The 24,915-nt window shown below is 40.5% G+C and overlaps 1 protein-coding gene across 1 annotated transcript in view; it reads left to right on the top strand.

Annotated features, from left to right (window-relative positions):
* The window catches only part of C3H12orf75 (chromosome 3 C12orf75 homolog), a 42,795-nt gene extending 18,348 nt beyond the window's left edge, over window positions 1–24,447 (top strand). Inside the window, exons 3-6 of the mRNA XM_027928459.3 lie at window positions 12,300–12,335; window positions 14,121–14,200; window positions 14,991–15,028; window positions 23,598–24,447. Coding sequence (XP_027784260.1) covers window positions 12,300–12,335; window positions 14,121–14,200; window positions 14,991–14,995 — 121 coding nt within the window. The 3' untranslated portion in view covers window positions 14,996–15,028; window positions 23,598–24,447. The remainder of the gene's footprint in view (window positions 1–12,299; window positions 12,336–14,120; window positions 14,201–14,990; window positions 15,029–23,597) is intronic.
* Window positions 24,448–24,915: the final 468 nt, after the last annotated feature.

The following is a 24,915-nucleotide window of genomic DNA, read 5'->3' as shown; positions in this document are numbered from 1 at the left end:
AGAAGAGAGAAAAGCAGGTCACGCCTGGATGGAGGGCTGGGTGGTGACCAGCAGGTGCTGCTGAAATGCTGGGCTGGAGAACACAAATCAGAGAAAGGGAGGGGAGGCCGAGGGGCTGTGGATGGAGCAATGGGGAGGGAGGTATGAACTGGAGACAGACACAGTCCAAGATCACAAGGAAGTCCTGATCAGGTGGGGTGAAGTAGTTCCAGGAGCTAAGCCCCTGGAGAGCCACGGGGACATGATCAATGGCACGGCTGTGCTGACTATCCTAATTTAATCATCGTGCATCACATACAGGTGTTGAAATGTCACACTGTACCCCATAAATATCTACAGTTATGAGGCAGTTTAAAAAATAAGCTTAACCATTTCATGATTTATTGCCGGAGCCCGGCTGGCTGCAGCAAAATAACCGGGGGGTGACAAACAACTTGTGTACGTTGATACAGCAGGAGTAGGAGCCGTTTATTGTAGGACAGGAGCAGTATTTATACATTCCACACAGCTTATCTAATTAACATAAACTAGATACAGCAGTCAGTCAATCAGGAATCTCCACACTTAATGGCTCGCTTTTGTTACTTCTCAAACCACTCCCTCTGGCATTTTGCTAGGCACCATCCAGACTTGTTTACGAACTCTAACATTCCCCTGGCAAAATGCCAGGTGTTATTTTGACTTGTTTACAGACTCTAACAATTTATGTAAAAGTAAAAAGAAAAAAGTTGTTAAGATAGGGGAGGTCAGCAAAACATGAGAGGCTGGATGGTTATTTTATGAATTTTAAAATTGGTATAAAGATAGTTATGGTTAGAAATACCAACTTTGGGGTAGGACCAAATTCTTCAGTGGTTTGGGGGTTTTTGTAGCAGGGCGAGACCCAAAAGAGGAGCATTCTTGAGTGCAGATGAAATTGGTTGCATCTGAAATAGCAAAGAGTTTGGAGATACTGGGTGTTAGGAAAACAGGGTGCATATTCTTGAGGTTGGGAGAACAGTGGTGCCATTAGGGAAAATGGAGGTTTCTAATGAGATGGAGAGGGTGTTCCTGCCTTTGTTAAGCAGATGACACTTCCACAGCCAACCATGCTCCTCAGGAGAACAGTGAGGAGGAAGAAGGGCAAGCGGGAAGAAGGGCAGTTTAGCTTTTGATTCATTGCCTCCATACAAAGAAAAGTTGAAAGCATTCTTTCGAAGTGAATATTACCCACAATCTACAGAAAAACACTCTGGAAGAAAGAAAAGGACCAGTATTGGCCAAGGGGCTCATCCAAGGAGACAGTTTAAAAGATAACGTCCAAAGAAATGGTGGAATTGTGAAGAAATGAATGAGATCAAACAGGCCCAGTTAATGGTAAGACATTAATTTAGTCAAAAATCATATATAATTGGTAGATTTGATTGGAACCATCCTAAGAAGCAAAAGTCACCATGGAAACAAGGAAAATTAAATGATGACACTTTCATCTGGAGACTTGTAGTGTAAATGGAAGTAAAATTTGTCAATTAACAAACTTACTCCAAATGAGTGTCACAAATGATAACAAAAATAGATGACTAGAAAAATGGATGCCAGCCAAGAATACTATTCCCAGCAAAATTAAGCTTCAGAATTGATGATGAAAGGATAAAGTTAAAATAATTCACAGCTAGAGAGCCTGCACTACAAAACATTCTCAATAAAATATCTCATGAAGAAAAACTGAAAAATAAAAGTGAAAACCAGCAAAGGGAAGGACTATGAGAAACTAATTCAAAGTAAAAACCAGAAATAAATCAAAATGGAAGGGAATAAAAATAATTTCTCAATAATAACATTGAATATAAATGGCTTAAACACATCAATCAAAAGACACAGACTGGGAGATTGGATTAAAAAGCAAGATCCAACAACATGCTGTCTCATAGCAAAGACATCCACAGACTGAAGGTAAAAGGATCTTGTAAACAAGCAGGGGTTTCTGTCCTCATATCAAATAAAGTGGACTTCAAGCCAAAGTTAATCAAAAGGGACAGAATGACATGTCATTCTGCTTAAGGGAATCATACATCAACAAGACATAACAATTGTAAATATTTACGCTCCAAACAATGGAGCATGTGTGTACATCAAACAAACTTAGTTCTCAGTCAAGAAATCAGGTAGACCACAACACGATAATATTAGGTAACTTTAACACACCTCTGTCAAAACTGGATAGATTCTCCAAAAAAAACTAAATAAGGAAACTATAGAACTAAAAAAAATGCAGTTCATAATTTAGACTTTACAAACTTATATAGAATATTTTATCCATTGATGATTTAATATACTTTCTTAGTAGCACATGAATCCTTCTTTTATGTAGATCATATTATATAAGCTATCACATTTGTTGGCATGCAATTGTATGTTTTTAACATTCTTTTAACATGTTTTTAACATTTTAACATTCTTTAGGGTTATTTTGATAGCTTTCTTTCCATTGATATTAATTTTTGTGTTCTTGCTTTTTTCTTGATTAGACTTGTTTGATCAACTTTTAGCTGTATTATTTCTTCTCTGTTTCATATAATGCTGCTCTACTCTTATTTTTTCCTTCCTACTACCTAATTTGAAAATAATTTGATTGTTATTCTAGCTTCTTTCTGATACTAGTACTTGAAGTTATAAATGTTCGTCTGAGTCTGTTCCATCCCAGAGATTCTAATATTTTAAGCTTGTATTATCACTTAGTTCAAAACACTTTTTATTTACTTTTCTGGTGCTCTCTTCCTTGACCTGTGAGATAGTTATAAGCATGCCACTTAATTTTGAAGTAGTTGACATGTGGGGGTGGGGTTCTATATATCTTAAGGTGATTGATTTCTAATGTAATAAATCATGAAGGAAACACAGTCTGCATGATTTCAAATTAAAAAAATAATGGAAATGCTTTTTATATTGATTGTATTGTTTTCACACATGTCAAAACATGTCAAAACTGATCAAATTGTATACTTTAAATATGTGCATTTTATTGTATTTCAATTTTGCCTCAATAAAGCTATATAAAAAAATAGATGCCCGGAGCTACGTGCATGTTCTCCAAAGGTTTCCACATTAAATCTGTACAACTCACAAATCAAAATAAGTTCAGCCTCTTCAGTGGCACTGCAAATATGGGAAAAGGAAAGACGACAGAGTGTTTTCTGCTTCTTAGAGCAGATCTGATAAGAATAGCTCTATATTTAGAATATTTTTCTTGATGAATAAGTTAGAAATGCATCATGCCTTTGCCACATAAGTACATTGGTTATGGTAGGCAAAGCAAGTGAGAACTTCTGAATTTTCGGGCAAGTCGTAGCTAGGACGAGTTGGAAATGTTAATTGGAGTGGCTGACTGCCATCTAAAGTTTGTCATCTGTGTTTGTCCTTGAACATGACATGGTTCCATTATTTTGCCTTTGAAACCTTTGGATCACTTGGAATATCTATTTTATATAACCTAGAAACTAAGAAAATATGATGATGGGAAATACTTTGATGTGTTACTGGAGAGGAAAAAAGTAGTAGCTTATGTTTGATATATTAACTTTGAATAAGATTTCTTTTTGTGTTAAGTGATAATTATTTATTGACAGAATGAAAATAATCAAAGGTGTAGGTATTCTATCCATAGAGACGTTTGATTTTAAATGGGCACGTACAAAATTCATCATTGACAAAAAGGATAATCTGAAAGCATTCTTCGTGGTAAATGTTACTTATGTTCTCCAGAAATACGTCCTGGAAGAAAGAAAGGGACCAGTTTTGGCCAAGTAGCTCATCCAAGGAGACAGAGTGAAAGATAATTGTCTAATGAAGTTTTGAAATTGTGAAGAAATGAATGAATTAAATGTAGAGCCACCTGCCCCAGGGAGCACCTGCAGTCAGTGGCAGGTCTGGAGGCAGCTGACTCAAAAGAAATCAGACCTTATTTATGGTTCAGGAGAGATTCAGTCTCTCTGGTTCATTTAGGAAAAGTTTCCAAGATAAGTATGAAGTGGAAAGGGGCATAATTACCTGGAGTCTCTGAATCCATATCTTCGATCTGAGAGGGGTAAAAGAGCACCCTGCTGGCTTAGCAGGTTCTCAGGAAGAATTAATGGGATGACATCTGTCACCTTAGCTGCAGTGGCTGTCCTTGGTCGATTGCATTATCACTTTTCATTTTTCTCCTTGCTTTACTTTTTCCTGGTGTGCCAGGTGCCAGGTGCCAGGTCAGTGTTGGTAAGATGGATCACTGTGCCATTGTTTTACTCTGTGAGAGTGAGTCACACTTAAACTATCGACTGAGGTGTAGAAATGGGGGCATCTGAGTCACAGAGGTCCTTCCGCCTTCGGTGTTATTTGTTTCTGCAAACATTTTTATTGATGCTGTGACCCCGAGTCTGAGTCAGAGCCCTGGAAGCATGTGATCTTAGTCTAAGAGATTAAGATCCTCAGTCGGTGCATTTAACCTTGACACTTTTTTTCTACTTGAACATGGTGTTATTTGATAAAAGAAGCTAAATCTTTGCTACCAGGAAGATACCTGTTTTAATTAAATGCCCAGTGTATTTTTCAAATCTGGTCCAAGATGGTTCAGACATGTTCCATGGTTCTTAGGAATCGTTCTTGTGGTTTAGAAGTTTTTTTTTCTCCTTAAGATGGTGTGCGGTTATGATTAAAAAAATAGCTCACTTTTGGACTAGGATTGTGGCTCAGCTGTAGAGCACTCGCCTAGCATGAGTGAGGTCCTGGGTTTGATACTCAGCACCACATAAAAAAATAAAATAAAATATATTGTGTCCAACTACAACTTAAAGACAAATAAATATCTAAAAAAAAATAGCTCACTCTTAAAAATCTTCAAATATTACATCACATTCTTCACATTTTTCAAATGATGTATATGACCAGAAGTGGAATATGGTCTTGATACCAGAGAGAGCATTTACCAGGAGTTCAGCCATATGCCTTCTGGAAAAAAAAGTCTATCACACAGGTTTGTTCTCAGAGTAGTGCTCATGTGTAACTAGAGAATGGATGGGCTACTCCCTGGAGCTGACATAAGTCCTTGAAAATGACTTTCCTCTGTCAGTCTCAGGGCCAGAGAACTCAGTCTTCCTGCTGAGACTGGTTCTGGTGCTGACTGACGTCATTCTCGAACCCAGTTCTTGGCCCAGGCTCTTCCCTGGGGTTTTTTCCTTCTCTCCCTGGGGTGCCTCCCCATTCTTTGACTCTGGGGCTTCTTAGCGGATATGGATAACTTGAGTTTGTGTCTTTAGTCAACAGGTAAAGAGAAACTATATTAAATCTTGGCCTTTCTGGGCCCTTAGAAGTATTCCAATAGGTGGTTGCTTACACCACAGTACAGAAAAGGCCAGGCTCCCTGCCTCCTTATGCCCTTCCTTTCCTCCCTTTCCTCTTTGCTTAGCTGTGGAAGACAAAAATCAAGGTGGGTGGCGTACTGGGGATTGAACTCAGGGGCATTCAACTACCGAGCCACATCCTCAGCCCTATTTTATATTTTATTTAGAGCCAGGGTCTCACTGAGTTGCTGAGGCTGGCTTTGAACTCAGCCTCCCGAGCCTCTGGGACTACAAGTGTGTGCCACTGTGCCTGGCTTCGGAATGTGACTTTTTTGAGTTGTCCCGGGCAAGTGGTCCTGATCTTAGAGCACTAAAGCCGTGTGAAATATAGCTCAGTGGTAGAGTACCGCTTAGCACATGTAAGTCCCGGGACACAACCCTTAGCACCAACAGTACAAACCAAAATTTACCCCCAAACTGTGGTACATGGAAAGGTTTTCTGTCTGCTGCTTTAGATTTCATTCCACAGTGTGTGTGTGTGTGTGTGTGTCCCCTTTAGTGAGATAAGAGACAGCCACTGTAGCCTCCTCAATTTCCCTTTTCATCTCAAGAGCACTAGACTGGCCTAAATTAGAACTGAGGTGAATCTAATGACAAAGAACGGACTTTCTTTCCCCATTTTGCCAGCCAGAAACTTTGTTTCCCTGGCAGGGCCTTTGAGAAGGTGCTAGTCTCCCTCACCTGGGGGTCGCCTTGCTTAGTTAGGATGCCTACTTACCCTCCTCAGCACCTGCTTTTGCTGTGCTGCTGGTTCTTAAGCCTAAGAATCAATGTCGCCCTCTGACCTGTGAAGTGAGAGCGATCAGTAGGGGGACCAACCCCCAAATATGGCTGGAGCTCACTGTGCTGCAGCGGATGCCCCCAGGGCTGCCCTGGGCGGAGCTCACGCTGCAGAGTCATGCCAGGTGTCACACTTGGTGTCCCTGGAGACCTAGGGAATATGTGGGAATGGATTCCCAGGGTGTAGACCAAACAGGAACGAGTGTATACTGAATTGGACTTAATTTATTAGCTCTGTTGTGATGAACAGGGGCTCTGGTTGAATAGTTGAGGTTTATGGGTGGAACACGAACAGTTTCATTTCCTGGGTTGCTGAAACAGACCCACGGACCTCCACTCTAACCTGGGGAGGAGTATGCTAGGGCTTTCCTGGTATGATGGAGAGGGAGGAACCCAGAAGCTTGAGACGGGAGGTTGACCTGAGTCACTCTGACCTGCTTGTCACCACAGGGCATGCCCCTCCCTTAGGCACCCAGGAAACTGGGAATAAGTTAGTGAAAGAAGGATCCAGAGAAGCTCTGAGGTGGCAGCCGTGGGTAGGACAGCCGTGACAGGGGAGATGCTGCCACCGCCATGGGTTCTTTATGTCACGGGGCATGATGGGACCCCAGAGGCGCGGAGGCCAGGGGCTCAACATAAAACTACACATATTTGTCAAGAAGAAAAACCCTGGGTCCGGGGGCCAGAAACCTGACTTGAGTCACCATAATGAGAAGCCATCATGAAACTGTGGGAGCCAGAGGCGCCATTTTAAGAGCGAGAAGTTGCTATTGAGGAATTGGGTGAGCAGGTCCTGGAGGGCCGGGAAGGTCAGAGGAAGACAAGGTGATGCAGAAAGCAACAGCAGGAAGTAGCTGTCCCCCCTCCCCCACCGGCCTGGAGCCACCAAGGCAAGAGGTTGGGCTGTGGAAATGGAGGAGTTTGGGGGCCTGGGATTCCGAGAGAGAAGCACGGACCCAGGCTCTGAGTCGAGGTGTTGCCCGCTGCTGACCTGTCAGGGTCTTGATGGAGGGGCCCAGGCCACTTAGGGCAGCACCAGCTGGGGCTGTCAGATCTAACTTGGCACCCTTCCGTAGTCACAGGTGAGGTCACACGATGGCCGCTGCACGCCCACCTGTAGTGACCAGGACCCTGTGAAAGAAGGCTGGGGGGCGGGGCCGTGGGCTGGGGGGTGCTGACAGAAGAGCAGGCTCAGCTGGGAAGAGCAGCCCTTCCCCCTTAGGCATTTTGTCCTCCCTTTTGCACCCCCGTGGGTAGAACCTAAAGGGAACCAGGTGTGGTTTTCAGAGTCCCCGCACAGTGTGGAGGAGGGGCAGCAGCCTAGGTCCCCCAGCGAGATCAGACTGTCTTGGTGTGCCATGTGGGGTTTTCCGGAACGGATTTCTGCTGGTTTCTCTTCCTCCATTGGCTGCAGCCTCTGGCTCCATGATGGAGAAATTGAAATTGGAGAAGTCCTGATGAATCCCAATCCTTGGAGCCAGGGAGAGGGGTGGGAGGGAAACTGGTGGGACTTGCTTGTTACTTGTTGGTTTTAGTGACTTGGGTTATGGTGCCTGATCCCTTATCGCCTGTGACTCTGCATTCTTGTTCTCTTGGGATAAGCTGTATTCTCAAAGTTTCCTCTTCGTTTATATTAGATGAAGGGACACTCCTGTTGTTCCCAAGTCCCTTCTCTCACACCTGCCTCTCTTTCCTCCTTTCACAGTGCCTCTGCTTGCAGGTGTCTGGATACTGGCTCCCAAATCTCATCTCCCCCCAGGAGGCCATGATTAGAAGTGGATTATGCTTTAGCAGGTTTATCCTGGCTGATATGTGTCGCTTGCTCCTTTTCTAAGGGACAAGATTATGAGTAAGCAGAGTTTGTAGAGATGTTGGGGCCCATCAACTCCCGAGAGTCATCCAGTGCAGCAGAGCAGCTTGGCCCCTTTTCTGTTTCTTCCACTGTGAACTGGTCTTGTTTGCACTTGGTCTGTCTTCCCAGCATGGGATCATTCCGTCTTCAGGCTCTTCTCTCCAAGGGAAGATTCTAGGAGGTGAAGTCGTCTCATTCTCTACTCCTACTGTTCTGTTTTGGTCCTGGCAGGAAATAGATCTGTGCTGCCTGTGTCCGAGAACCCTCTGGACTCCCCCTTAGTGGCTGTATTCTCATAAAGCTGGTGAAAGTGTGGTTCCATGTTCTGTTCTTCCTTCCTGCTTCCTCCACTGGTTTAGGGGACAAATATCACAGTCCATTAGCAGTCACAGCTGCAAGCCATACACTTCCTGCCCTCCCACTTGGGCTAAAAGAAAAGCAATCACTTCCTCAGCGAGGGTCAGCCTGGCTCCCTGGAGCGGACAGGGCTGTGGATGTTCTGGCCCCATCCTAGCTCCCAGCCTGACATCCTGGATCCTCAGCATTGAAGATGGGCCACAAACTCCTTCCAGAACCTGGCAGAAATCTGCATGTGCTTACCATGTCGTGCACAGGTAACCAAGATTGAAATTTATTTGCCTTTGATTTAAGTACACACATTCTCGTGGGTACCTTGGTTATTCAGGCTCATCAGGTTCTTGCTTTGACACTTAACCTAAGGAAGTATTAGAAAAAGAATTACTAATGCAGGTTGATAAGAGAATCTTTCAAAATATGGAGTTCTGTGAGGAGAAAAGAACAAGGATTGGAATTCTGAAGACTTAGAGTTTCTTGCTAAGTTGATGAGCACTAAGATAAATTTAACACACCAGTTTGAAGCTATCCTAGGATAATGTCCTCTTTTCTCATCATTTAGGAAGTCAGTCCTCCACACCAGAATGTGCATTAGTGTGTGTGTGTGTGTGTGTGTGTGTGTGAGAGAGAGAGAGAGAGAGAGAGAGAGAGAGAGAGAGAGAGAGAGAGTCCTGTCATCACATCGGAAGGGGCCAGGTATTGGGCATGTGTTCTCTGATGGTCCAGCAGGGTGGTTGTTGGAAGTCCAAACCTGTCCACTCCCGCTCTGGGATGTTAATTGCCACCTTTTCATCCACCTCTTATCTGGGTTGTTCTTGGGCACTGCAGCAGTATTTACCCACAGAGAGACCAGACGGTCCATTGTTTGGACTCCCATCTAGAGCCTGAAAACCTAATAACCTTGGGGAAATTCCATTTGCTTCCTGGGGGCTTTGGCTTAACATCTCTGGGCCTTCCTTTTACCAGGAATCTACTGCTGCTTGCCAGACCATTTCTTCTTCCTTATGCTTTGGTCTGTGCTATTGGGGCCGATCCCTGTCACCCTAGCTGGTGGGACACTGCTGTCTTGGGCTCGGGCAGGGCAGGCAGCATTTGGTTCTCTACAGGCAGCTAAACAGTGGCTGGGATTTATTCTCCCATAAGGAGATTTGGTTTAGATCAATCAGTTTTTTTTTTTTTTTTTTGTGATTTAACCTCAGTCTGGACCTGAGTGTCCAGGTGAATAGACCTAAGGCATCTTCTGATCAGAACAGCCCTTGAACCTGGATCAAAAGGAGTTACGTAGCAATTTGAAAAGATCTGCAAAGGGTGCTGGTTTCTGGTGGCTGTTCGAGGTTTCTTCTAATGCTAGTGAAACGTGGACTCAGACTCTCCCACCTTCTTGGTCCCCCCTTTCCTTAAATTAGAGGATATAAACTGGGGAGATCCAGCTGGGGCATGTGTGTGTTCTCTAATACAAACTCACCTGGGCTCGGCAGGAAGCTGGGGAGAGCAAGCGTTGGAGTCTTGCTAACTTGGGTTTGAATTCTGGCTCCATTAGTTTTATAGCCTTGATCCCACCGCCTGCCTGTCAGAGCTTCAGTTTCTCATTTTGAAGATGAGGCTAATACCTGTCTTGCAGGATTGTGGTTAGGATTAAAGGAAATATCATGATAGCATTAGCCAAGTGCCTGGCATAACCACACAAGCAGGTCATGGGTAGGGGTGGTACTCAAAGCTTTCACAGAGTGATGTAGAGTCAGCTGCACATGAGGAGAAGCTGCCAGGCTGTCACTGGAGTTGGTTTTGACTTTTGCATCTTTGTCCCATAGAGGCAGAGTGTGAATTAGAATGTGAATTTGAATGTTGGTTTTGCTTTTTGGTCTAGATCTTTACTAATTCCGTGGATCTCTGCACCTGGTTCCTCTGGTCTGAGCTCTCAGAGCTGTCATTAGGGATAGCATTGAAGCCTGTGAAGTCCCTGTGCTGTGCCTGACACTCAGGAGGGACTCTTCAATGACACCGTTTTAAAAGTCCAGTTCTCTAATCTTAAGCATAATTGAGTTAAGCATAATTGTTTGTAGAAGGAATGGTGAAGTGGCAGCCCTATCTACATGGGTGTATGTACACAGGCCACCATATCATTTTTTTGAAGGTTTAAAAGAATGGATGTCTTATAATTATAATTGATATTTTTGGAGATTTTATGTTGTATCTAAAGCTTAGTTTATTATTCAGTAGATACAACAGCTACAGTATCAACAGTTTTGTCTTGTGCACCAGTTATATGTGTAAGATTGTTGATTAATTTTATACTAGGGACTGCAGATTGGGTTTTAGGCTATTGAATAATAGATTTAAAATAATTTACTATTTTCTTATATTTGGGCAAAGTTAAAATATATTTTAAGCAGAATGAGGCAAACTGGAAAAGAATTAGAATAAATAGATGTAACTGAATGTGAAGAGTAGCTGTAGGGCTGGGGATGTGGCTCAAGCCGTGGCGCGCTCGCCTGGCATGCGTGCGGCCTGGGTTCCATCTTCAGCACCACATACAAACAAAGATGTTGTATCCGCCGAAAACTAAAAAAAAAAAAAAAAAAAAATATTGAAAAATTCTCTCTCTCTCCCTCTCTTAAAAAAAAAAAGAGTAGCTGTAAATGGATATGTGAGACATTGTATGTGTCCAGATCTTCAGTTATATAGCTTCACAAATGATTTTATGATGCTGTTAGTCACTGAGGACCAAAGTAAGTGAATTTGTCACCATCATTGTCCCATTATCTGTTTATAAACCCAGTTTAATTAAAAGTAGTGAACAACACTGTTAAACCACATCAATAAACATCACACCACTTCTTCAATAAACATCACACCACTTCTCATACAATAAGACTTCTGAATTAAAGAACAACTTAACTTTAGCAAGAGGCAAATTAAGCTGATAATTGTCTGGCATAATTGAGTTCTGTGCCTAGTTGGAGTAAATGAGATCTCAAGGTGGATTTGCCCTGGATTGGAGTCACTGCTGGGTTCCTGGCCAGTGTTCCCCAGGCACTGCCACGCCTACTTGCAGGGAAACACAGGTGCCTCTGTGGTGTTCACAACTTTGAGACCATCTCTGGAATCAAGAGGTCCGATGCAGGTGTTTGGATGCGTTCAGCCTGATTGCTTCTTGAGAACTGCATGTGTTGAACATTGGAGTTTTGTTGGGGTGATGGTTTTTTCTTTCCTAAAAGTAACTTAGGTGTGTGGACTGGGGCTTTAAGGCAGGCTTCCCAGTCCTCTTAGAAAACACCAAGGACTTCTGGGGGAATGTGGATTCCTCTATGCAGGGAACAAAGCTGTGTGGTCTCAAGTAGTGGTGTCCTCCAGGACCTTCCTCTGAAACATTTGCTCTCTCTTTGTAGTAGTGTGTATTAAATGGCTTGTGTTTTTAGACAAAAGAAAATTAAATTAGTGTTGATTCTTTTGGGACTGAAGAAATCATTCACTGCTCATAGTTGTGCCATTGAATTGGCATGAGAGACCCAAAATCATGGTGTGAGGGCTGGGAGGGACTTTGGGGTCATCTGGTCGACCCCATTGCTTTACAGAGAAGGCATGGGCTGCTGGCCCATAGCCTCTTGGTCACCATGGGAACCAGGGGCACAGCCAAAGAGAATTCAGGCCTCCTCATGATGAGCCATGTGCCCTCTCCAGTCTCAGCTTCCTTCAGTTTTCCATTTGATTTGGTGGTTGGGCTTTTTGCCATTTGCTGAGTTGCACATTTTAGTAAGTGGAAACTTAACAAGTTTTTAGTGCATGAGTGACTGAGATGGAGCCCAAACACTGTGCTATAGAGATACTTGATGGCAGTGCTTGAAATAAAAAACACAGGCTCTAACTTGATCCCTTTTCGCTCATAACCAAAAATTAAGTCTCTGGCCATGTAACCAAGTGACTCGGACTCATTGCTCATGTTTTTAACCTTTTAGAGCAGAAGAATCGATAACAGAAGATGACAAGAGGAGGTATGTTTGGTGTTGCACCTGGCTTTAATTTAATCATTCTGACCACACCTCATGGATTGAACACTCTGTAGCACATTACCAATAACACAGAGTCCATGGGAAGCTTTGGCACACAGAACACAGGTAAGAGCATGGGATCTGGAAAGGAACTTGCCCAGGATTCAGAATCTGTGCTTCTTTCCAGCAGACTGGGGTTTTGTCTTGTGCGCAGCCTCTGCCCATTGCCAGCCTGTGGCCTTTGGCTGTTCTTCCTCGGGGGTGACTTCCTCTCATTTCCCAGCCTTCCCCATTCTCTCCTCCTCCTCCTCCAGTTGGCTGCACCCTGCTCTCATTACTCCTTACCTTTCCCTCCTCTCATTTCATAGCTTATCTCCTCATGCAGAAAATGTTTTTGTTGCACTAACAGCCGATCCCATGGTGACCACTCTGAATTCTTGATCACTGTTGACTGATTACCTGTAACATGTTACTCCACTGATATTTATTACCATACTAACTTATAACATCCCAGCTTCTTCTTTCTCATTGCAAATAAAAATCTAAAAATTCCATTAATTCAAAAGTTTTCTTATATAGCTTCTTTTTTAAAAATTTTTTTATTAGTTGCTCAAAACATTACAATGATCTTGACATATCATACATTTGATTCAAATGGGGTACGTAATCTTAATCTTATTTTTCCACGTGTACAGATTGCAGGATCACATTGGTTATACAGCCACGTTTATACATAGGGCCATACTAGTGTCTATTGTATTGTGCTGTCCTTCCTATCCCTCCCTCCCCTCCCCTCCCCTCTTTCTACCCAATCTACTGTGACACGTTTCTCTCTCTCTCTTTTTTCTTCCCCCTCACACCATCTTATATGTAATTTTGCATAACAATGAGGGTCTCCTACCATCTTCTGTGCAATTCCCTTTCTCTCTCCCATTCCCACGCACCCTATTTAATGGTAATCTTCTTCTCATGCTCTTCCTCCCTGCTCTGTTTTGAGTCCCCCCCCACCCCCGCCTTATATCAAAGAAGACGTTTTGCATTTGTTTTTTAGGGATTGGCTAGCTTCACTTAGCATAATCTGCTCTAATGCCATCCATTTCCCTGCAAATGCCATGATTTTGTTGTTTTTTTTAGTGCTGAGTAATATTCCATTGTGTATAAATGCCACATTTTTTTTTTTATCCATTCATCTATTGAAGGGCATCTGGGTTGGTTCCACAGTCTAGCTATTGTGAATTGTGCTGCTATGAACATTGATGTAGCTGTGTCCCCGTGTCCCTGTTGAACGCTCTTTTTAGGTCTTTTGGGTATACCAAGAAGGGGAATAGCTGGGTCAAATGGTGGTTCCATTCCCAGCTTTCCAAGGAATCTCCATACTGCTTTCCAAATTGGCTGAACCAATTTGCAGTCCCACCAGCAATGTACAAGTGTATCCTTTTCCCCACATCCTCGCCAGCACTTGTTATTGTTTGACTTCATAATGGCTGCCAATCTTACTGGAGTGAGATGGTGTTTTAATTTGCATTTCTCTGATTGCTAGAGATGGTGAGCATTTTTTCGTGTATTTGTTGATTGATTGTATGTCCTCCTCTGAGAAGTGTCTGTTCAGAACCTTGGCTTCTTTTTTACATGGAAAGAAGTTATATTTCCATGGTCAATAATACTCTGAATTCTTCTTTTGAAAAACCATGAGTTATTTTAATAATTAGATAATTGAAGTACTTTGTACTTTTCTTGGTTCCTCTCTATATAGTACCATTTAAATTGTTCTGAATTCTTTTCTTAAAGAAACTATGGAGGAGTATATGTTGGCCTTCCATCTGAAGCTGTCAGTATGGTGTCCAATCAAACCAAGACTGTACGAAAAAGTAAGATTGCATTGTGTTTACTTTCTCAAAATATTTTTATGTTATGAAAAATATGAAATTTGCATTTCTGCTTGCTTGACTCAGTCTACATGTTACGTAGTTTCAGTGAGCCATCCTTTTGATCGCTGTAAGTATTATTTGATCGCTGTAATCATTTCTTGAAATTGTCACCCAGATGTTAAAAGTAATTTCAGAGCAAATTTTGCTTTTATTTGTGGTTAAGCTCTATGTAGTCTTAATTCCTTATTAATTTAAGTAATAATCAGTATTATAATTAATCCTGACATTTAAATAGGTTTATGGAGTTTTTGTGGAATACAAAGGTACATTTCTATAAAGATGACTAACTAATAAGCAGTCTGGTGATTTAAGGAAAAGTAACTGCCTATTGTATAATTAAATGAAATGAGGTTCCCTTTTCTGAGTTTTATAGTTACTAATTTTGGAGCTAAGGAAGTTTTTCTGAATAACAGACATGACTGCAACCACGTGGATGGTGTCTTGCTAGGAAACTCAAAATGAGGCTAATGGTCAAGAACATTGATTTACCAACAAGGGTGATGAATTGTCATATGATACATAGTTTTAAGTGACTATTGATATATTTACTTTGCACACAAAGCTGTTTTCTATTATTTTTAACATACTATTGTAATTTGTTTCTCATTGCTATTTCTCTTAGATTTAGACTGGGAAAAAAGTGTATGTTATCACTGCCTGTAGTTTTGTAGAAAATTAGAATTTGTTCTTTATAGCTGAACACTTAATTTTCTTGATTTTTCTCTTTAAGATTAGAGGAAAATAACATCCCGACTCAATAATCAAGAGGTACTGTATGTTTCTTTATATATGTTTAGACTTGTTGAATAAACTGTGGATCTTATTGCTGTGTATTTAATAAGAATGACCTGTGTGTCCATGTAAAACACTGAGGTCTTGAGGGCCTAAGATTTGAGAAATGACAGATCATTAGAAATCAGAGAGGCTCAGAATGGTTAGTTGAGGATCCATATGAAGTATTAAGGATAGCCAGGGTTCAGGTAATGCACAGAGAGGTGGTGTGTCCACAGCAGATCTCCAGTAGAGATGGGTGGTCACCACTGGGCAGAGATAGAGTAGGCAGGAGACTTGCCTCTGCTCTGTCCAGCCGTGCACTCAGTTGTCGGATCCCCACTCTGTTCAGTCCTGCCTGATGATGCCCAGCCTCTTGGCAGGAATAGCCTGTCTCCTGAGACAGCTTTTTCTCCTTTGGGAGTCAGGTAGCCTTGGATTTGAATTCAGGCTTTTTCACTTATTGGTCGGGCATTAATTTCCCCTTTGTGGCCTCTGTTTTGTAATCTGTAAAATAGATTTAATGCTTAGATTTAAGGGTTGTTATTAGGGCTAAAGGTGAAATAAGTGGTTGCTTCTGGTGTCATCATTGCCACTGCCATCGTCGATCAACCTATTATTCTTTTTATGTAACGAGAACCCAGCATTGGAAAACCAGGAGCATGACTTTTTGATATTGATCCAGGTTCTTGCTCAGGGAGGTACAGGAGTCAGTATTTGGGGTGGGGTGGGATTGTGACGATCACAGTGGAGGTTAACATGCTGGAGGAGGGGGCCACAGGAACCGTGGGGAGTTTCTTCCCTGCGGGAACCGTGACAAGCTTTGCGTAGCCAGGTCTTCCAGGACTTTCTCATCAAGGCAGCAGCCTTGTGGGGGTTTGATCCCTACCACCTGTGCCCCAGAGTGTTGGATTTCTCTGGGAATTTGCTGAAGATTTTTTGTTTCTAGGATTTAGTTCTAATTCTAGATTTCTGAGTTCCCTGCACAAGAATTTGAACTGTGTTTGTATCATGCACAAAAGGTGATGTAGTTGAAAGCAACTTTATATCACCCATTCCCCTCCCAGAAATGGGTGTATTTCACAGAGTGTAGGCGTGGAGTGGGAGGAGGTGCCCTGGAGACGGGTCGGGAGCCTGGCAGCTCTGCTGCAGCTAAGGCCTCATGTGAGCACCTTGGGCTTACTTTCTCACTGCAGAGTTGGGCAAGTTGACTTTAGTGTGTGGATCTAAAATTTCTTCAGGAGAACTCAGCTTCAGGTAGCTAGCTTAAATATTTCTTTACTATTCATGGTTACAAATTATGTCATTTTATTGCCATCCCGCCTTATTGTGAATTAGCATCTGCATATTAGAGAAAACATTTGGCCTTTGGTTTTGTGGGATTGGCTTATTTCATTTAGCATGATATTCTCCAACTCCAGCCATTTACTGGCAAATGCCACAATTTCACTCTTCTTTAAAGCTGAGTAATATTCCGTTGAGTTTATATGCCACATATTCTTTATCCATTCATCTCTTGAGGGACACCTAGGTTGGTTCCATAGTCTAGCTATTGTGAATTGAGCTGCTATAAACATGGGCGTGGCTGCATTACTGTAGTATGCTGACTTTAAGTCCTGTGGGTATAAACCAAGGAGTGGGATAGCTGGATTCCATTGCCAGTTTTCTGAGGACTCTCCATATTTCTTTCCATAGTTGTTAAACCAATATGCAGTCCCACCACCAATGTATGAGTGAACCTTTTCTCCCACATCCTCGCCAACATTTATTGTTGCCTGTATTCTTGATGATTGCCATTCTGACAGGAGTGAGATGAAATCTTAGGGTAGTTTTGATTTGCATTTCTCTAATTGCTAGAGATGTTGAACATTTTTTCATGTATTTGTTGATCGATTGTATTTTTTCTTCTGTGAAGTGTCTGTTCAGTTCCTTAGCCTATTTATTGATTGAGTTATTTGGGGTTTTTTTGTGTTCAGGTTTTTGAGTACTTTATATATCCTGGAGATTAATGCTTTATGGGAGGTGCATGTGGTAAAGATTTCCTCCCAATCTGTAGGCTCTCTCCTCACATTATTGATTGTTTCCTTTGCTGAGAAGAAGCTTTTTAATTTGAATCCATCTTATTTATTGATTCTTGATTTTACTTCTTGTGCTTCAGGGGTCTTGTTAAGGAAATCAGATCCTAGGCCGACGTGGTGAAGATTTAGGCCTATTTTTTCTTCTATTAGGTGCAGGGTCTCAGTTCTAGTGCCTAAGTTTTTGATCCGTTTTGAGTTGATTTGTGCAGGGTGAGAGACAGAGGTTTAATTTCATTTTGCTACATATGGATTTCCAGTTTTGCCATCACCATTTGTTGAATATGCTATCTTTTCTCCAGTGAATATTTTTGGCACCCTTGTCTAGAATGAGATAACCATATTTATGTGGGTTTGTCTCTATCCTCTATTCTATATCATTGGTCTACATGTCTATTGGTGCCAATACCATGCCATTTTTGTTAGTATTGCTCTGTAGTATAGTTTAAGGTCTGGTATTGTGATGCCTCCCGGTTCACTCTTCTTGCTAAGGATTGCTTTAGCTCTTCTGGGTCTCTTATTTTTCCAAATAAATTTCATGACTGCTTTTTCTATTTCTATGAAGAATGTCATTGGGATTTTAACAGGAATTGCATTAAATCTGTATAATGCTTTTGGTAGTATAGCCATTTTGACAATAATAATTCTGCCTACCCAGGAGCATGGGAGATCTTTCCAACTTCTGAGGTTTTCTTCAACTTTTTTCTTTAGTGTTCTGTAGTTTTCACTGTAGAAGTATTTCATCTCATTTGTTAGATTGATTCCCAAGTATTTTATTTTATTTTTTTTTGAGGCTATTGTGAATGGAGTAGTTTTCCTAATTTCTCTTTTAGTGGATTCATCACTGATGTATAGGAATGTGTTTGATTTATGGGTGTTGATTTTATATCCTGCTACTTTGCTGAATTCATTTATTAGTTCTAGGAGTTTTCTGGTGGAATTTTTTGGATCTTCTAGATATAGAATCTTTCATCAACAAATAGTGATAGTTTGAGTTCTTCTTTACCTATTTGCATCTCTTTAATTTCTTTCTTTTGTCTAATTGCTCTGGCTAGAGTTTCAAGGATGATGATGAATAGAAGTGGTGAAAGAGGACATCCTTGTCTTGTTTCAGTTTTTAGTGGGAATCCTTTCAATTTTCCTCCATTCAGAATGATGTTGGCCTTGGGTTTATCATATATAGCTTTTACAATGATGAGGTATGTTCCTACTATCCCTGGTTTTTCTAGTGTTTTGAACATGAAGGTGTGCTGTATTTTGTCAAATGCTTTTTCTGCATCTGTTGAGATGATCATAGATTCTTGTTTTTAAGTCTATCAATATGATGAATTATGTTTATTGATTTCTGTATACTGAACCAACTCTGCATCCCTGGGATGAACCCCGCTTTATCATGTTTTTGTAAATGTTAAATATGTTTTTGTATGTGATTTGCCAGAATTTTATTGGGAATTTTTGATCTCTGTTCATCAGGGATATTGGTTTAAAATTTTCTTTCCTTAATGGGTCTTTGTCTGGTTTTGGTATCAGTGTGATATTAGCCTCATAGAATGAGTTTATAAGGGTTCCTTCCTTTTCTATTTCATGGAATACTTTGAGGATTATTGGTGTTAATTCTTCTTTGAAAGTCTTGTAGAACTCATCTGAGAATCCATCTGGGCCTGGGCTTTTCTTTGTTGTTAGGCTTTTGATGACATTTTCTATTTCATTACTTGAAACTGATCTGTTTAAATCACGTATGACCTCCTCATTGGGTAGGTCATAGAAATTTGTCTCTAGAAATTTGTTGATGTCTTTGATATTTTCTATTTTATTAGAGTGTAAATTTTCAAAATAGTTTCTAATTATCTTCTGTATTTCAGACATGTCCATTGTGATATTTCCTTCTTCATCTTGTATTTTAGTAATTTGAGTTTTCTCTCTTTTTCTCTTCGTTAGCATGGCCAGGCGTTTATCTATTTTATTTGTTTTTTCAAAGAACCAACTTTTTGTTTTGTAATTTTTTAATTGTTTCTTTTGATTTGATTTCAGCTCTGATTTTAATTATTTCCTATCTTCTACTGATTTTGCTGTTGATTTGTTCTTCTTTTTCTGTGGCTTTGAGATATAGTGTTAGCTCATTTATTTGTTGACTTTTTATTCTTCTAATAAATGTACTCAATGCAATAAACTTTCCTCATAGTACTGCCTTCACAGTGTCCCAGAGATTTTGATATATTATATCAAAGAATTTTTTTATTTCATCCTTGATTTTTTTCTACTATCCATTCATCATTCGGTTGTATATTATTTAGTTTCCATTTGTTATAGTAGCTTCTACTTTTTATTTTATCATTGATTTCTAATTTCATTTTATTGTGGTCTGAGAGAATGCTTGGTATTATCTCTGTTTTTTTTTTTTTGTATTTACTAGGAGTTGCTTTGTGGCACAACATATGGTCTATTTTAGAGAAGGATCCATGTGCTGCTGAGAAGAAAGTGTATTTGCTCATTGATGAGATATTCTATATATGTCTGTTAAGTCTAAATTATTGATTGTATTATTTAGTTCTATAGTTTCCTTATTTAGTTTTTGTTTGGAAGATCTGTCCAGTAGTGAAAGAGGTGTTAAAGTCACCCCATATTATTGTATTGTGGTCTATTTGACTTTTGAAATTGAGAAGGGTTTTTTTTTTTTTTTTTTTGATGTACATAGATGCTCTATTATTTGGGGCATAAATATTTTATAATTGTTATGTCCTGTTTATCTATATTTCCCTTAAGAAGTATGAAATATCCTTCTTTATCTCTTCTGATTAACTTTGGTTTGAAGTCTATTTTATGGAAACCCCTGCTTGTTTATGCAATCCGTATGAGTGATAAGTTTTTTTCCCATCCTTTCAACTTCAGCCTGTGGATGTCTTTGCCCATGAGGTGAGTCTTTTGAAGACAGAATATTGTTGCGTCTTGCTTTTTAATCCAATCTGCCAGTCTATATCTTTTGATTGATGAGTTTAGGCTGTTAACATTCAAGGTTATTATTGAGATATGATTTGTATTCCCTGTCATTTTGATTTATTTCTGGTTTTTGATTTGACTTAGTTTCTCATTTGGTTAAATGTCCCTTTAGTGTAGATCCTCCCTTTGCTGGTTTTCACTTTTTTTTTTTTTAACTTCATCCTCATGGAATATTTTGTTGAGAATGCTCTGTAGTGTAGACTTTCTAGTTGTGAATTCTTTTAATTTTTGTTTATCATGGAAAGTTTTCATTTCATCTTTAAATCTGAAACTTAATTGTGCTGGATATAAAATTCTTGGTTGGCATCAGTTTTCTTTCAGAGCTTGAAGTATATTATTCCAGGACCTCCTAGCTTTGAGGGTCTGGGCTGAGAAATCAGTCGAGATCCAAATTGGTTTCCCCCATACGTAATTTGATTTTTTTCTCTCCTAGCCTTTAAGATTTTATCTTCATTCTCTGTGTTAGTCATTCTCATTATAATGTGTCTTGGTGTGGGTCTGCAGTAATTTTGTAGATTTCAGGTCTTGTAAGCCTCTTGTATTTGATTTTCCATTCCATTCTTTAGGTTTGGCAAATTTTCTGCTATTTTATCATCGAAAAGATTGTGTATTCCTTTGGTTTGTGTCTCTGCTCCTTCATCTATTCTGATAACACTTAAATTTGGTCTTTTCATGTTATCCCACAATTCTTGGATGTTCTGTTTATGGTTTCTTACCATCTTCCCTACATGCTCAACTCTGCTTTCAAGATTCTATACTTTGTCTTCATTATCTGAGGTTCTGTCTTCCAAGTGGTCTAGTCTGTTGGGGATGCTTTCTATTGAATTTATAATTTGGTTTACTGATTCCTTCATTTTAAGGATTTCTGCTTGTTTGTTTTTCACAATCTCTAACTCTTTATTGAAGTGATCTTTCACTTCCTATAATTTTTCTTGATTTCACTCCTTATACTATTTTTTAATTCATATATTAATTTAACTGTATCAAATCTGAACTCCTTCTTGGACATTTCCTCTACTAAGTTATCAGTGGCTTCTGTTGTTGAAGCATCTTGGTTTGTTTGGGGTTCTATATATCCTTGTTTTTTTATGCTGTTAGTGTGTTTTCCCATCTAAAAGTATGGATATAAGGCAGGATAAATTCTACCCTGTAGACCTATCTATAGTGTCCCTGAAGGTTTCCAGCATTTCACCTTTACTGGTGAGACCAATATCAACAGCACCCAGTGAACACAATATATAGCCTTAAACCTAATAGCTAAGGCATCTACTGCTTTTTCACATTAAACCAAAATGATGAATTCAATAACTATCTATAGTACAAACAGAAAATTTGTTAAAATGATTTACAGTTTCAAGTGGTGGATGAGAGAACAGAGGAAGTGTAGTGTACAATATTCCCGAGGGAGGAAGAGAGAAGCTAGAAGTAAAAATTCACAAGAAGAGTGGAAGAGGAGCCGACAGATTGGCTGTTTGTTGGAGAAAAGTTGGAAAGAAAATCCAAGAAAATAGGCAAGAGAGAGGAAGCATACAAACAAAGAGAAAAAATTAAAGACATAAGAATACAACAGAACTATAAACCTCCATTCATATCTCATTGTCCTCCACACACTGATGCATAAAAAACATCCTGTTCCAAGTATGATAGAGAGATTAGTGAATCAAAAAATAAAATAGGGCTGGGGATGTGGCTCAAGCGGTAGCGCGCTCGCCTGGCATGCGCGGGGTGCTGGGTTCGATCCTCAGCACCTCATACAAATAAAATAAAGATGTTGTGTCCACCGAAAACTGAAAAAAAAAATATTAAAAAAATAAAATAAATATTGCTAGAAAACCAAACTGTCAGTGTTCAACAGATTCTCAGCCCTGTCTCTGACATCTCTTGGGATCACCAAGCCCAGATCAACCCTCGCAAACCCAGTCTCTATCCCACTGATCTGGGCTTCAGATACCTCAGACTCAGCCACGCTGCAGTCTCAAGATCTCAGTGCTGCTCCTTCTTGCAGAGAGACCACCAGGGATACACTCCTGCAGAAGAGCAACCCCAAGGTGCAGCAATAAGACAAGGGCCACCAGCACTCTCAGCAGGAAGACCCCAGTCTCCTCCAAACCTGCAGGCACCCCCACGCTGGACCTGCAGGTCCTATCTGGAGTCCCCTGACAGAGGCTCTTGTGGTGGTAAACTTACTGGCACCCAGGCCCCAGGCCCTGGCTGGTGTCCCAAAATGGGTGCAGCCATGTGCAATCAAACCTGGAGTCTCCCCTGAAGCAGTCCCATAGGCCATGGTAGCACTGGTAGGGGCGGTGGTTTTTGGCAGCAGGCAGCAAGTCAGCAGTAGCGGTGGCTGCAGGGGCAGCTGCAACTGTAGCTCTGGGGGCAGATCACCAGGCGATCTCCGGGGTCAGCAGCAGTGTCAGCTTCAATTGCACCCAGGGCAGCGGTTTCTTCTGTGGCAGCAGCACCTAGAAAGAAGACCTCCCGGTGATGTCAGGGGGGCAGCAGCAGAATCAGTGGCAGCAGCAATGGTGGTAGGGGTGGTGGTTGATTGACAAGAGACTGACAGTTCAGTGGCAGCGACCACGGAGGTAGGGAGAGAATTCGTGTCCGAGATAACCGAGGCCATGCCCAGAGAAGAGACCTAAATGATCACTTTGATTCTGGTCTCTCTTTTGCCTCTTGGAATGGCCTGAAAGATTTTCTAAGTTGAATAGCTGACCATTTTTCCTCAGTGGCTGCGTGGCTGTTGTGGTGCTGGTCTGGGACGTGTCTAACTTGTGGCTTTCTGGACTTAGCTGTTGGATGGACATCCTGATGAGAAGTCTGTCTGTCTTTTGGAGAAGAAGACTTATGGAAAAAGTATTAGCTGTTCTTTTTTTTTGACCAACATGTAGAATCTCTCAGGACTGAGCTTACTCACTGACCCAAGTTCACATTTGATTTGATTACTTTCTTAAGGAAATTCAGCTATAACTTCAGAATTTCTGAAAGTTACTTGGCCCACAATGCAATGTGTAGTTTCTTTGTAAAAGTTTCTCTTTACTCTAGGGTAAAAATCGTGTGCACAGAGACATGCAGGGTACTGAAGTCATGGTTCTCAGATGCCAGTGCATGGGCTGGCTTCCTCAGAATCCCCAGGGAGCTCAGCCTATTGTGGACAGCTGGAATAGCCCTCCCTGGAGTTTCTGACCATGGAGGGAAGGGAGATTTGGGACTGAACAGTCTATACATGCATGTGGCTAGGTTTGGGTATTTTTTATCATGCTGCGTTTTAATTGTAAGTTTATAAGTCTCTTTTGCTACCTGATTTGGTCTCTTTATATACCATTATGCCATGCACTAATGGTACTCCAATGAGAACAACAAATATTGGGTGGACGTTGAGTATGTACTCAACTTAAAAAAAGCAATACATAATTGGGGGACTATGGCTGTGCATTGTTATCTGATACACCTTTTCAAGTTTGCTGATTCTTTTCTGTTTGTTCTCTTCACAGCTTGCTCATCAATTTGGAAGGAGTTAGGCCCCAGGGACATTTCAACGTGCACAGACATTCCCAAGGAAATTCTAAAGTCACCCCCTCCCCAATCCTAAGTGAAAGAAAGCATGGGCGCAGTTTGCAGTGTCAGCAGAGGGATCCGGTTAGGCAGTGTGCTTTTTATGGACTCTGTGGCTCGCCCAGGAAGACAAGGGCAGACTGTCCGGAGGCCGTTGTCCAGCCTGGACTGTTGTGTTCCAGCACTGTCACTGGCCACTCAGCACGGCTTGTGGATGTCATGTCTTTTCTCTGATACTTTTTGGATAATTTTTATATAACAAAATCCTTATTCTATTTATAACTTTAGATAATAAGGCATTATAAATGCATTACCTAAAGTAAAATATTTGGCCTCTTATCTTTCACTATTTCTACTTCACATTAATTTTTAGCTGTAAAATTGGTAAATGGATTCTTACTACTATCTCTTTCCCTTTTTTACTATTTGGTTTTCTAATTTGATTTAGATGTTAGAGAATTTTCTTTATTTGAAACATTGTATAGCATTGCAGTATTTAAAAATAAACTCGTTAAATTTGCATGCCAAAAACACGGGTTGATTGAATTCCTGTTTCTTTGGTTAGAGGCTCGTGGGACCACACATACATCATGGCCACCGAGTCTCTCGTTCCACCTCTGTGTGATCATGGCATCTCGTCATAGTTGTTCTATATGATTTTCAAGGACGTAAGATCGACGATGCCTGGATATCTAGAAAATTCTTAATTTACTAATGACGTTTGTACTTATTATTGCAATATAAAGTACTCAACTAGTGTATTTCAACAATTAAACATTTTATCCCTCTTTCCTGTATTTCTTAATTGTTTTTAAAAGAACATTTTCAAAGAAATCATTCTTTGATGGCATTTTAATGTATAGATAGAATATATTGATATGAAAAGATGATAATGATAATTTAATAAGTTTATAGAATACTATGAAAAATACCAAGTTTTTTTATAACTAGAAAGTCATTGTCTTGTATATTTGCTCTAAATGATAACCACAGGGACATCAAAATGATTTTAAAAAAGGTAAAATTACTAAGAAATCATGATACACATACTCCTGTACTGTACCTGCAAGTCCACAATGATGTATAGATGGACTATAAGCAATTTATCTGATTAGGATAACCCATAGATTGAATTTTTGAAAACTGTTAATTTTGAAATAATTTTAGATTTACAGAAGATTTTAAGGATTGTACAGAGACTTTCCTATATGTCCTTAGCCCAGCTTCTCCGAAGATTAATCTCACATAACTATACTT

This window comes from Marmota flaviventris, chromosome 3 (genome assembly GCF_047511675.1).
Source record: "Marmota flaviventris isolate mMarFla1 chromosome 3, mMarFla1.hap1, whole genome shotgun sequence".
Taxonomy (NCBI): Eukaryota; Metazoa; Chordata; class Mammalia; order Rodentia; family Sciuridae; genus Marmota; species Marmota flaviventris.
This window is presented reverse-complemented; position numbering and strand designations above follow the sequence as displayed.